Genomic DNA, 15,148 nt, shown 5'->3' with positions numbered 1-15,148 from the left:
TTTTACAGTTATAGAAACTGAAGTTTGGAAGAGTAAGTGACCTACCCAAGGTCACACAGTTACAAGCGGCAGATCCAGTATTAAAACCCAGTTTCTAGACCAAAGTCACTCTCTTAACCGGTGGGTTATACAGCGAGCCATCCCGGCAGCATCGTGGGTGCTGCCCAAGGCCAGCTCCCAGTGCCGCTGCCTCCCAGACAGGGGCCCCGGCCCTGTTTTCTCATCTATAAAAGGGAGACCACGGTGGCTTCTGCTCCAAAGAACCACTGTGAAAATTAAACAAGGTATCTATCTTAAACAGAATAAATGTTGACTATGACCAGTTTAGTGTCCATATTAAATAAAATTACAAAAAACTTCCATTCACCTCCATCTACGTTTTGGGAGAATTCAAGCTCTCTGTACAGTCCTGAAGGTTGGCCCCCAGGAAACAGTCCCCTGAGCGCTAAGTTTCTATGCACATAACACTGGGACAACTGCTCTTCCCTGCAGCTGCACAGTCAGAATCTCCACCATCTATTGCTACTGACTTGCTTTTTAAAGGCTTCTTAAAGGACCCTGATTACCCTTACCATCATGAAGTCATTCCCAAAGAAAAATTCTAAATTTGTGTTGAATTTTGTTGCCTCCTTTTTATTAACAATTCAGTCAGGTGAGCTTTATGCGCATCCAAAACTACAAAGTAAACAATGTAAAAGTAATGTTTCTTTTTACATAAGTGCCATAAAAGTGATAAACCTAGTGACTGCTAAACTTTTCACCATTTCTCTATGCTGCATTTTGGGGAAACAGTTCTAAGATTAATGGATCAGTTATTGGCAGTGTTAACATTTAAAAGATTATAGCAGCTAAGATTATTTTGTTTTTAAAGTATAAGACTCAAAACAAACACCAGTGAGCTATATTTTTAAATTCAGGGCTAGAGTACTCTGGTTTTATTTCAACCAAGCACTAATGTCTGTGAAGAGAAAACACCACGAGATGGGGATGTTGGTCTGTGAGTGTTGCAGTGTGTACATAAGCTGCCCTCTGGATCTCTTGCCATGTCTGAGTCGCCTTCTATTAGTTCTGCTTGCCTTTTTCCTATGTGTGTATATGTGTGCACGTTGTTATTACTGTTGTTGTTTAATAGTTTTAAATACTTTAATCCCTTAGTCTGGGATCTTCATTAAAAGAAAAAAATCCTCAGAGACCATCCAGTCCAAAACCTAACTCTTTAGAGAAAAGAAAATTCTCACCAGGAAAAGTTAGGTGATAATCCTAAAGTCACTTAACTACCAGTTAGTTACCAAACCAAGTCAAAAACCCAAGTCTCCAGGCATCCACTAATCTAGTCTCCTCCTTACTACATTACAATGAACCTCCATTCATAAGACGTAAGACCCAAAATAATATTATTCAAAAGCAAAATGCTGAATGCAAACAACCTAGAAAACATGCTTCCAGTTTTTAATCTCAAGGCTATCCGATTCCTAATAATGTAACTTTAATTCCCACAATACCAAAAGTAAAGGCATAAACACTGCCAAATAAAAACTAGAATGAGTCTTGAAATGCTGTTTATTAGGAACATGGATTTCCCAATTATAACTCATAAATATTTTTACTTTTTTCAGTTATAAGGAAAAAAGCCCAAATAAAACCTTAAACAGTAATAAATCTGTCAATCTATCCACACAAACATAAGAAATGACAGCAAAGCAAATTTAACATCACTTTGCAACCAACCATCTAAATTAAGAAAGCTCTGATAACACTAAAAAAAAAAAAAAAAAAAAGATGAGGTGGTATAGTTTTGAAGAGGGCCAGGTGAATTCCAGTTCTACACTCTGGGATGTAGAAAACCCAAAAATAAATAACTATGAACATTTCAGTGTTCTTTCTTTCCAGATTACTTTCGATATATAGTAATATATGGTTTCTGTGTTTTTTCCCAAATGATATCATGACTCATAATTTTGTAACTTGCTCTTTTCCTCACTTACAAACATGTTTCTATATAAGCATAATCAAGTACCATTTTTAAATGTCCTGGCGAATAATATTAGTCATGTTGGGGAACGGGGTGGGCAGGACTTCACTGGGCACCCTTTCACACTATTTGACCAGGTGAATCATCATCACCTACAGAAATGAAAGGAAAACCCCCATACAAACAGAATGAATTTCTTCCATCTTATCTGCTTTCCAGCCCTAGGTAGCTGGTCCTCAGGAACACCCCGGCTCCCCGCACTACACGCCCAGAGTGGCGGTGGTAGGTTAGGGGAGGGAGTGTCGGGGCATCCAGCTTATGGGTCGGCCAGGCTGCGTAACTGCCCCTGCAGAGTTCTCTTAGGCGCTTGGGCTTCTGTCACCCTTCGACACACCTGAGGAGGCACGCTGCTAAGATGGAACTCCTGAACAGTCCCACTTGTAATCTGAGTGCTTGCTTCCCATCCCACTCTGGGAGTTCGGAGTCCCCGCAAACTCCCAGCAGGCTGACTTAGTTAAAATGGACATATTTATTGAGCACCTCCTATGTGACAGACATTTGCTAAAAGCTTTACAGGCAGAAGCATTAAATTTTACCTTATGTTGTTTTAACATCACCATTTCACTAAGTAAGAAAATTAAGGCTTAAACTACTAGGTTGGGCCACATGAGTGAAACTGCTGATGTTCAGGCATCTCTGTGATCAACAGAAAGTGATTTTGCAAGGTTCACCCTGAAAACATGGAGAGCGAGTGGGGGAGGCGAGGAGGGAACAAGTCTCAAAGCCCAAGCTGCCCGCCATTACTCTCACTCCCTCCCCTCAGTCCTGGATGGCACGCACATCCCTGGCCCTGCAAATCTGATGGGAGGAGGAACACGTCATGACCAGCTGTGGGGGCAACTGCCAAAAATAAATCCTGCTCTGAACGCTGGTAGAAAGAGCCTTTCCATGTATCACACACCTGGGTGTGCGCGAAGGCAAATATTTCCCTACCCAGGGAAATAATATAACTGTCATTTTATATTTTTCAAAGTACTTTCCCATACAGTCATCTAACTGAATAAGGGAAATATCTTTTGAGGTATGATGGGCAGATATATCCAATTTTCACAAAGATCAAAGACATGAAGTAACTCACTCAGGATCATGGCAAGCCAGTAGCTGAGTCAAAAGTGAAATTCACATCTCTCAGCATGAGTACAACTGTTTCCATTACTGTATACTGCATACTTCAGAAAATAAAAAAGCAGGGAAACTTCAGAATGTGTACGACTTAAAACACATATTTTTCAAAATATACACATTGTTGAAATTCACTATATAAACAAAAACATCATAAAGAGAGTTTTAAAATTCAAGTCTAAGAAATAGGGACTTACCTTCTGATTTTGCATTGCTTAAAATTATGTATTAACAGAAGCATTTATAAAAGCTCTCTGTGAATAATATTTTCTAATTTTTCAGAAATTTAAGACTCAAATTATTTGTTTGGTTTTAACATTCTTTTCTTCCTTAATGGGATGAAACAAAATTAGGAAAACACCACATGTAGAGGAACATGCATTAGGCATCAAAGCACTGGGAAACCTTTTTGATCATATCCATTACTTCTACATTAATTCATGCCTTCACTCAATAAACCTCTGACTAATGGATGTAGTTACTATGCTAGGCACTTGATACCAGGAGGACCAAAACCTTTGTTTGCCCTCAAGAAGTTTACAGTCTATGAGAGGAGGACAGTTAAAGAGATAGAACAACACAAAGTAAAACATCCTCTGGGGACACCTAGGAAGGACAACCAACCCCAAAGAACAGACAAGGAAGGTCTCCTTGAAGAAGAAACTCTCCAGGTACAACATAAAAGAAACCATTCAGGGAGAGAGTAGGTGAAAATATTCAGGACGTCAGTGGGGAAAATTAAAAAACATAAGCAAAGAATGTCAAAAAACTGAATAAACAGAGCCATCTGCCTACATGAGAAACTCACTGCAAATACATAAGTTCTCCTCAAACTAATCCACAGATTCTTACAATTTAAACTGAAATTCCAATAGCACTGTTCTTGGAACAGAACAAAGAGTCCTAATATTCTTATGGAAAACTTAAGGAGCAGGAGTTTGGAGAAAACTTTTAAAGAAAAAGAAAACAGAGGGGATAACTTCCCTAGATATTAAGACTTCCCCATCAGCCAAAGAAAGTAATTAAGATAATGTGAAGTCAGTGCAAGAATCGACAAACTAATGAAAAAGAAAGCCCCCAAACAGATACATGCATGTATGAAAACAGGATATGTAATAAAGGCAGCATTAAGAGTCGGCAGGGGGACTTTCCTGGCAATCCAGAGGTTGAGACTTTGCCTTCCAAAGCAGGGGGTGCAGGTTCGGTCCCTGGTCAGAGCTAGGATCCCACACACCTTGTGGCCAAAAAACCAAAACATAAAACAGAAGCAATACTGCAATAAATTCAATAAAAACTTTAAAAAATGGTCCACATCAAAAAAGAAAGAAAGAAAGAAAGAAAGAGTCAGCAGGAATCCACACTAAAAGAAGACCAATCTTGAATCATGTACCAGAAAAATATATATGTAATTATTTTGCTTTAAAGAACATTAGCGGAAAACTGGCAGTCTGAACAGGGCCCAGAGATAAAAGTTCGGTATCAAAGTTAATTTTTTGATTTTGATAATTATATTGTCAAGTAAGAGAACGTCCTGGACTTCAGTACATACACAGTGAAGTATTTAGCAGCGAAGAGGGGCATGTCTATAACTTATTCTCAAATGGTTCATTAAAAAAAATGTGTCTGTGGCGGGGCGGGGAAAGAGGGAAAGAGAGTACACACGCAAGCACATGCAAAAATCTTAATTAGCATGGGGTAGGATTTCCTCATACTGTTCATGTAACTTTTCTGTAAATCTGAAATTATTTCAAAACAAAAAAATAGGGAAAGAATGGACTGGACTGTTCGGTAAATGATGTTAGAAAATTTTATCCACATGGAAAAATAAATTCGATCCCTATCTCACAGCATACATGAAAATCAATCCTAGGCATATTAAATGCCTAAATGTGAAGAGCAAAACATAAGACTTTAGGAAAATATATGATATCCTCCGACCTTGGGATATAAGAAAGGATTTCTTTTAAAAAAGCACAAACCAGAAGATTGATAAACTTGACTAAAATTTAAAAACCAACTTGACAAAAGAGCCACAAGCTGTTATGAGGAACATAACCAGGAAATGTCAGCATCCAAAATATACAAAGAATTCATCCTATGATTCAACGAGGAAAACAAAACAGTGAATAAGGAGGTTCACAGGAGTGGAAACAGGGATGTACAATAAACATATAAAAAGCGTGCTCAACCTCAACAGTAATCAGGGGAAACATGAATTAAACCATAATGACTCTCCACCAGACTGACAAATATTAAGTCTGGCAATACTTGGTTTGACGAAGATGTAGAAATGGAGGCTCATTCACTGCTGAGGTTGGCATAAACTGGTACAACTCTGGGAGGAAACTGGTAACATTCACGGAGATCCTGGCAGTTGAGGATAAATGAGCAGAGCCAGAAACTGCCTGGAAGGGCAGGTGTGCTTGCAAATTCAGACTTCACCTGCGGCGGTGAAGACCAAGGGAGGGGTTTAAGCACAGACTTCAAGGACAGGAGGGCAGAGGGGAGAACAACATCGGCTGTGATGAAAGAGCAATCAGGGAAAAAAACGTTAAATGCCTCCACTAAGAAAAATGTGGTTCGTTTTATTGTTGTAATTCTGTGATTTTATTTATTTCCAATAACCAAAACTAAACATCAAGCACGAGCTAGAAACTGTGCTAGGCCGTGGGATCTCACACTGACAGTCCCAGCCCTCATGGAGTCGACAGCCTATCAGGGCAGCAAGACACAGAAATCACAGCGTATGAGAGGCATTTAGATGACAAAAGCAACAGGAAAGTTTCCTAAAGCAGTAGTTTTGCTCTATCACAAAACTAGACAGGTGACTTTGGGTAAAGTGTCTTTTTCTTCCACTCTGCGTACTTTGATGTAAAATGCGGGACTAAACTACATGAGCCCACCCCAACCCAGCTCACTGACCCGCACATAGAAGCCTACTTCAGGAGGGGTCCGGCTGGACTGGAGAGAAAGGAGAAATCCTGTCCCCAGGTCTCTGCCCCACCTCCATCCTCAGCTTCAGAACCCTTGCGGAACCACGTTATTCCTAAAGCTCCTCCCAAGTTTAGGATTCCTGAATTCCATTTGGAGGACTGTTTCAGAACATCAGACATGACCCTTTCCTAAGAAGTCAAAAACAAAAAGCAAAAAAAGCAAAAGGGAAAAAGTAATAAACATAAGGTATAAAAATTTTAAGTTGATTTTTAAAATATTAAAACTCTATATCATCAATAACCAGTTACACTGAAGTAGTAAATGGATAATATGTATTTCATAGACAGATATGAAATACAACTGATAATCCAACAAGGAAATGAACCAGAGGGAGGGAGACACAAGAGGGAAAGATATGGGAACATATGTATATGTATAACTGATTCACTTTGTTATACAGCAGAAACTAACACACCATTGTAAAGCAATTATACCCCAATAAAGATGTTAAAAAAAAAAAAAAAGAAAATGAACCAAAAGAGAAAATAAGAAAAACATGCAGCCTTAAAAAAAAAAAATGACATTACTGTACTCCCATCAAAAAATAAAATTAAAAGCACAGTAAACACAATGCCGGCAAGACAGTGGATAGACTACATTTATCCATCCTTACACAACACTGGAAATTGACTACACCTTGCTGAAGAGGGAATTTGACAAAATATAACAAGAATTTTAAAATATTTATACACTTTGATTTATACTCCAGTCTGTGAAATCCACCCTCAAGAACAAAGCACAGGGAGTGTAGCCGGCCTCAGAGCCAGCTGTGAACAACCTGTCTCCTGTCTCCAGGCACGCGCTCTCCTGGTCAGAGGCCAGGGCTACTCCCCTCCCCCCGACTCTGGGCTGGCCTTGCCACTTGTTTCGACAGAACGCAATGCTGGTGCGGTTCTGGGCTGGGACGAGCCTCGTCAGAGCCCTATAGCTTCTGTTTGGTTTTCTTGGAAGCCAACCACCATACAAATTCTGACCTCCCAGACACTACTGGGATGCGAGGAAGTCCAAACAGAGCACCTGGAGTGGCCATGCGGACTAGAACCAAGGCACCTGGGCACAAGGCCCAGCCCACCGTCAGGTGAAGGGAGACTGGCAAAACCACACAGTCAGCCCCCAAATCATAGGAATAAATCACTGTTTGAAGCCATATATCCGTTTCAGATATTAAAATTTGTCTTAGAATTGATGAAATATGGCAGATGAAAATCAATCTGAAAAAAATTTCAAATCAAACGTACATCTGAAGCATCTGTACTATACCTTCAAACACAAATCCTCTGGATTAAAGGATTTGCAAAGTGCCTCGAACCCGTGGTATGGAAGCTGCATTATGTGCAGTAGAATGTGAACCATGCTACTGGTACTCTTTAGGTGACAGCCAAAACCACTCTGTCACCAGCCACTCTCCCAAAATTCTGCAACTCTTCTTACGGCCTATGTGCTGTATACTAACTCAGGTAAGGAGAAAATATGCAGCTTCATGTGTTTATTTAATGAAAGTATTTGAACACAAAATATCCTTTTAGTACCGCTTCACTTCAGAAAAGTAAACTCAAAACAAAATTTAAAAGTAAAACATCATCATACACAAAGGGGGAAAGCTAGATTTTACTTGAGCCATTTGTTTTCTCATTATTAAATCACTCACATAGAAACTGCACCATAAGGAAATGACAACATCGGAGGCACTCAATAAACACGTGGTGCGTTTATGGCAGACGCTTACTTTCAACCTTTCTGTCGACACTTACGGGCCAGTCCTGAAGCAGGTGATGCCGATTCTGAACACTGAATCCTTTCCCCAGCATCTTGGCGGTGGTGATGGGTGAGGACAACCATGTAGGCGGACGCATTCAAATGCAATAAGCTACCTCAAGAGATTTTGCTCAGAACACTACTGCTATCTCAATGAGGCAGACTAACCAGGGAGAACCGAGTTACTTAATATTCTCCAGGAAACCTGCGAGCAATGTTTACTTCAGAACTCAGAAGGAATGCCTCCCTGAGAATAAGCTCGGGAGTGGCAGAAAGCTAGGTGAACCACCACCTACTCTGCTTCCTCTCCAGCAGGAACTTCCAAGTGGAGTGAGGAGTGGCACACCTCCCCCCTCCCTCCCGGAGACCACCTACAGGCTACAGGGGCTCTCCTGTGGCACCAGGGAGCTGCAGTTAGAAGCAAAGGAAGTATCCCGCCACGTCACTGCTGGCAGGGTGAACACTTGAGAAAATTTAAAACTTTTCAATAACTTAAGTATATCCTCTCAGGAAACAACCACTTACATCAATACTGTTTAGTAAGCTGTAACCGATAATTTAGTTAGCAGGTGACACTACCATGAATAACAAACAGTAAACCAAGCTATGCATTGTTGGTACTTTTCAGTAACATTCCAGTCACTAGACTGAAAAAAATCTATGGCATAATTACATACAAAGAATAAACTGCTTGAAGCATGCCTGCTATCTGGCTATATAACTCTGTTAATGTAACATTAAACCTCACACCTGGCAAGGCAGGGCTTAGACTCCTACCCTCTGTCATGTGGTAATCCTGTATAATAATCATAACCAGACCATCACTTAGAACTTACATATATCAACATGATGTTTTTAAAACAAAGAGTCAGGTAGACGATGAAGTACATACCAAAAGCCAGACTTTTCATCTTAATAAAGTAGAAAAAAATAGATAAATTGGACTTTATCAAAATTTAAAACTTTGGGGTTTCAAAGGATACCATCAAAAAACCCAAAAAACCTACAGAGAGAAAATATTTACAAACCGTACATCTAATAAGGAACTTGTATCTAGAATATATAAGAACTCTTACTACTCAACAATAAAGAGACAAATAACGCAAATTTTTTAAGACGGGCAAACCAGAAATGAACCCACACTTATGTGGGCAATTAATCTACAACAAAGGAGACGAGAACATACAATGAAGACAGTGACTTCAATAAATGGTGCTGGGGAAACCGGACAGCTACATGCACAAGAATCAAACCGGACTACTCCCTCACACCACACACAAAAGTAAACTCAAAATCCATCAACGATTTAAATGTAACACCTGAAGCCTTAAAATTTCTAGAAGAAAACTTAGGCAGTATGCTCTTTGACATCAGTCTTAGCAATAATTTTTTGGATGTCTCCTCAGGCAAGGGGAAAAAAAAGCAAAAATAAGCAAATGAGACTACATCAAACTAAAAGCTTGGCACGGTGGAGGAAACTATCAACACAACACAAAGGAAGCCAACAGGATGGGAGAAGACATTGGCAAACACTACGTCTGATAAGGGATTAATATCCAAAATATACAAAGAAATCATACTACTCAACATCCAAAAAAGCAACCTGATTTAAAAAATGGGCAGAGGATCTGAATAAGACATCTTTCCAAAGACACACAGATGGCCAACAGGCACGTGAAAAGACGGTGCTCAACATCACTAATCATCAGGGAAATGCAAATCAAAACCACAATGAGACACCACCTCACACCTGTCAGAACTGCTGTCATCAAAAAGACAACAAAAAACAAGTTGGCAAGAATGTGGAGAAAACGGAACCCTTGTGCACTGTTGGTGGGAATGTAAATTGGTGCAGCCACTATGGAAAACAGTATGGAGGATCCTCAAAAAATTAAAAATAGAGCTACCATACAATTCAGCAATTCTACTCCTGGCTATTTATCCGAAGAGAACAAAAGCACTATTTCAAAAAGATATATGCACCCTTATGTTCACTGCAGCATTATGCACAATAGCCAAGATATGCAAGCAACGTAAGTTCCCATCAATACATGAATGGATAAAGATGATGTGGAAGGTGCACACACGTGCGTACACACACACACACACACACACACACACACACACACAAATACACTGTAATACCATTCAGCCATAAAAAAGAATGAAATCTTGCCATGTGCGACAACACGGATGGACCTAGAGAGTATTATGCTGAGAAATAAGTCACAAAGACAAATGCTGTATGATTCCACTTACATGAAGCAACCAAAAAGTTTATAGAACACAGCGTAATACAGAAGCAGAATCAAAGAACCTGTAATCAAGAAACTAGCTCTGGACTCAGCATCTAGCTAAGTAATCTTGTGAAAGTCATTTCATATCTAGATAGCGCTCATCTATAAAATATACTTTGCCTAGAGCCTAAATGATTCATAATGTACTTTCCATGAGCACTACTATTCCCATATATGTGTAAGGACCTATACAAGCCATAAGGACCTCTCTCCCCTTCTGTAGTTTCAAACTTTGCTGAGTTCCAACTTAAACTGAAAATAACATCTGCTCTTACACAAGTCAGCAAAGACTGTGTAAACAAGAATACACTTCCAAACCCAGTCCTGAAGTCCCATCTTACAATAGTATCTCAAAGATTTACTTATAAATACATCTGCTCTTTTAAAACAGTTAACTACTTTTGAAACAAACTTTTTTATACGCGGGCCTCTCACTGTTGTGGCCTCTCCCGTTGCGGAGCACAGGCTCCGGACGCGCAGGGCATGTGGGATCTTCCTGGACCGGGGCACGAACCCGCGTCCCCTGCATCGGCAGGCGGACTCTCAACCACTGCGCCACCAGGGAAGCCCCTGAAACAAACTTTTGAACACTGGATTTCATTCCATTTGTTCTAGTCTACATACCTCACATCCATTTTGAAGTTTTGCGTCAAACAGCTCCCCAAATACTTGCTAAGTGGATGTTTCCACATACGGGCAATCTCCGCTTTTCATGGTTTCCACACACGTGACTTTCAGTTACCACGGTTTAGCGAGACACCAGTCCCCCAACAACAGGGTTCAGACTCCAGTCTCCATGGTACGCAATGAGTACGCGCACAGAGCTCACACGTGGCTGCTAGCTCCTCAGTCCACAGGTCACCATGTGAGTGACAGACGAGCAGTCCCGACCAGCAGCCAGCACTTCACAGCTTTCAGTGTGTACCTGAGGCTCACTGCGCTTCTCTTACTCAGTTAACAGAGAGCAAAGCATGGAATAGAGTTGCCTCCTTGTCTACCAGTGACAGTCCATAAAAATAGCCAACAAAGGTGAAAGTCCAGCAAAGAAACAAGAACTGGCAACACGGGAAGTGAAATCTGAACAAATGTAAAGAGAGTCACAGAAGAAATTTGACCGTGGGAACATTGGAGAGACTCCGGAAGAGCAGGCAGAGGAATTCTGTGAACATGAGCTTATTGACATAAATGAGGAAAGGAGATGTAGGAAAAGGATGACCGTGTCCCAGAGGAAGTGAAAAACTTCACAATAAAGAAACTCTCAGAGATATTTCCTAACACTGAAAGCACAAATGACAAAATACTGGAAGCAGATCCAAATTTTGGAGTATGACAATTCACCAAAGCACAGAAAAGATACTTGTTCCACATAAGTTATACGGTAAAAAAATAAGGCAAGCATTGTTCAAACTAATCTTGACAAGCGTTTTATAACCAAAAACACTAGTTCTTAATCTCTCACGTTTAAACTACAGTGTACTAAACAAATGTTAGTTTTACTATTTTTTCCATTTTTCCTATATGCTTGTAACCCCAGGAATTTTCAATGTTTCAGCAAACATTTTCAAAGGTCACAGAACAATCATAATTTTTCTTACTTAGTAAGATTGCTCTGAACAGTTTCAGTATGCCACCCAAACTACCATGCAAAGGGAGGACTGCTGATAGGTTGTATTGCCTGACGATATTATCAAGAGCAAACATACGTCAAGAGCACCCAGGTTCCTAACTCACATAGACAAATCTACCAGGCCTGTTATTAAAGTCTCAAGAGGGAAATACCCTGGACTATTACAGTTCAGCTCTTGTATTGTTTAATTTCCAGGTTCTATGATTTACACCTGCAAATCTCTTCTTCTATTACTACTCCCAAGTTCTGCCCATATCCACAAATCTTCATCCCGAAGATGGGGAAAACAAACAAAATCATGTAGTCCAAACTTTTCATAGAAGGGACGGAAAAGCAAGGCTTATGAGACTCACTGCACGCCTAGCATGGCAATCTACCAGGGCAGCAGGGGAATCAAAACACAGCCAACCCAGTTCCTGTTCCAGTAAACATAATGCTTCCCACTTCTGAAAAAGGTAATTAGGCTTCACTGTGGTTGTTTTCCACCTATATGGCTTGCGTAGACTTACCACACTTTTTAATCTAACATTAATACTTCTTTTAGTGCTGAGATGTGATTAAATTTTTGAATCACAGGTACTAAATATACTAACAAATTTCTATCCCAAAGAGTCATGTTTCTTAAGCCGTGTCCTATGAAATCATCTTGACCCCCGAGGTGACTGTCTCTTGGGAAAGAGGAACCTAGCCAGTGGGGTCTCCACCACAGCCCTACTTCTGTCCACGAGAAGCATCTGACAATCTGAAACAAGGATTCTGCTAGGAAGAGAAGTATGAAAGCCACTCTCAAGCCTAAAAGGAAGTAAGATTCCTGATTTCAGGATTATTCCAAATTCATAATTGCTCATGATGGAAAAAGCACTAGACTGAGAGTAAAAAACCTGATTCTGATCTGGACTCTACTGCTAACCAACTATGTAAAACCTTATATTTCCTCAGGCCTCAGTTTACTCAACTGCATAACAAAGAGGACCAAATGGTATGGTCAGCTTAGAGGTCTCAGTCTAGTTAGAATTCTTCCTGCCAATTTTTCTTCCAGCAACAGAAAGACTAAAAGCATATGATTTAGGAAATGCAAGTTAAAATATAATGCTTTAGTTAAAATTTAAAAAAATATCTGTCAGGTGTCTTTTTCTTTTTGGACTATTAAAGAGCTATTTTTATCAAGATTATTTTGGCTTAAATAAAAAATCATGGGACTTCCCTGGTGGCGCAGTGGTTGAGGGTCCGCCTGCCGATGCAGGGGACGCGGGTTTGTGCCCCAGTCAGGGAGGATCCCACATGCCGCGAAGCAGCTGGGCCCGTGAGCCATGGCCGCTGGGCCTGTGCGTCCGGAGCCTGTGCTCCACAACGGGAGAGGCCACGGCAGGGAGAGGCCTGCGTACCGCAAAAACAAAAAACAAAAAAAACATGTACAGTACACCCTAATTTTAAAATTTCAAGCTTTATCACATTTATTTCACAAATACACGGGTACTGTTTCCCTCCCTTGCTACCAAGAGGCAAACAATACAAAAGTAGAACTAAGAGAAAATATAATTTCAAAATAGTTTCGAAACATAGTCCAAAACTGCTTCTGCACTCCCCTCTCCCCAAGCTGGACGATAGTGTCAATGTTGTAAAGCACAGAAAAGGAATAAACGGTATATGAAATTCGCCAAGGCAATTTTTAACAAGTTTCAAAACAAATTTCAGTGATTTAAGAAAACATCAACTAACTGCCTAAAAGATATTCTTTCTGATTATGCTCAGGTTTCAAATCTCATAAATTTAAAAGCAGCGTAAATGTAACAATTAGAATGCTGAAATATAAACTAGAAAATACAGGCTTCCAATGTACAATAAACGTGCTAGTAATCTCTCAGCAACTTCTTTATAATTCATAGTCAACTTCCAAAAATGACTCACTGTGGTTAACAAAGGGCACCTGCCATTAACATAATCTAATCATTGGTCTTTTCAAAATATTTCCACACTCTCTCACAGGTACAACGTTAGAGGGGAGAAAAATTGTATTTAAATAAAAAAGTGAAATCCACAAAATGAAGATTATCAGTCAAACTGAAACACACCACTTTACTACTAAATTTTCAAGAACCTTCAGGTACGAAGCACAACTCTTAAAAAGACATGGAGTTTTAATGCACAAGCACACTCGATTTCAAATAGCAAGGACAGTAAAGTTTTAACACTAAAATGTCACTTTTTAAATCATCCACGCTTTACTAGCTAGCTCTGACCTCAAGTGTACCGAAATAGCTCCCCAACGCTAAAATCGTTAAACAGCTTATCCTGACACCTGTACGTAATAAAGATGTGATACAAAAGACGCAATTCTTCATTAAAATGAAGGGAGAACGGCACTACCTTAAAAATACCCATCACAACATACACCGAAGCCTTCCACCTAAGTACACAAAGACTTGAAAATTCGTGTTATTATGCAATGATGGCATGAAATACAAAACCACACTGTTCCACAGCCACGGTTCAATAATGATTAGAAAAATTAAAGACCATACGTCTTAACGTTTTAAGTAATAAAACTGTCCCCCTTTAACATTTTGTAATGGTCAAATTTCTAAAACCTTAGTGTTAATACCGAATTTCAACGTCTGTGCTCAGAGGAAACTAAAACTGTATTCAGTACGAGAAGAGCGGAACAGCTAATCTAAGAAACCGCTTTTTCTTCAATTAGCGTTCACCTAGCTCCTTGCTTCTATTTAGTCTGCACCTCAGTTTTTCACTCTAGCGAAAGAAAGACCACACGCATTCAGTCGGTAAGAATGGCCCTGTCCTTCGCCCACGTCAGGGCGAGCCGGGGGGGGTCGGACCCGCTCCATCCAGGACCCTCATGCGAGGCCTCGCGCGCCCTAGTGGACGCGGCCCGCCCGGGCTCCCCTCCTCGCTCCCGCACCGCCCGCCAGAGCCCCGGGCCAGCCGGCCCGGCCCAGCCCAGCCCCCAGGCACGCAGCCGACGCGCGGGCACGACCGCCGCCCCGACGACCGCCAGGACCCTCCCTGCTCCGGCTGCGCTCCGCGGAAAGTCCGGCGGCCGGGGGCCCTTACTCCGGCTTCTCCCACACCGCCAGGCCGGCCGCCACCTGTGCGCAGAGGCGCAGCGAGGGCTGGGATGGAAAAGCAGGCGGCCCGGCAGGGTACTGACCTGTGGAGACCGCCATCTTCTCCTGCAGCCCGACGCACCGCCCGGACGCACGCGACGTCCGCGCTACCTCCGGGAGCGCCGCCGCCCGCCCCGCGGCTTCCGGCCCCAGGCTCCCGCCCCGCAGCTTCCGGCGCGTCAACGCGGACCCGCCCCGC

At 41.2% G+C, this 15,148-nt stretch overlaps 1 protein-coding gene across 8 annotated transcripts in view; it reads right to left on the bottom strand.

Moving 5' to 3' along the window:
* The window catches only part of UBE2V2 (ubiquitin conjugating enzyme E2 V2), a 33,212-nt gene extending 18,087 nt beyond the window's left edge, over positions 1 to 15,125 (bottom strand). For 6 of the 8 annotated variants that reach the window (XR_009536505.1, XR_009536507.1, XR_009536504.1 and 3 more), the window contains exon 1: positions 14,994 to 15,125. Coding sequence is in view for 1 of the 8 variants with exons in the window: in XM_060128295.1 (XP_059984278.1) it covers positions 14,994 to 15,009 (16 nt within the window). In the remaining 7 variants the exon portion in view is untranslated. Of the gene's footprint in view, positions 1 to 2,017; positions 2,125 to 14,561; positions 14,582 to 14,993 lie in introns of those variants that run through there. The other 2 variants (XM_060128297.1, XM_060128296.1) reach the window with 2 other exon arrangements.
* Between the last annotated feature and the right edge of the window lie 23 nt (positions 15,126 to 15,148).

The sequence above is a fragment of the Lagenorhynchus albirostris genome, chromosome 17 (assembly GCF_949774975.1).
Source record: "Lagenorhynchus albirostris chromosome 17, mLagAlb1.1, whole genome shotgun sequence".
Classification (NCBI taxonomy): Eukaryota; Metazoa; Chordata; class Mammalia; order Artiodactyla; family Delphinidae; genus Lagenorhynchus; species Lagenorhynchus albirostris.
This window is presented reverse-complemented; position numbering and strand designations above follow the sequence as displayed.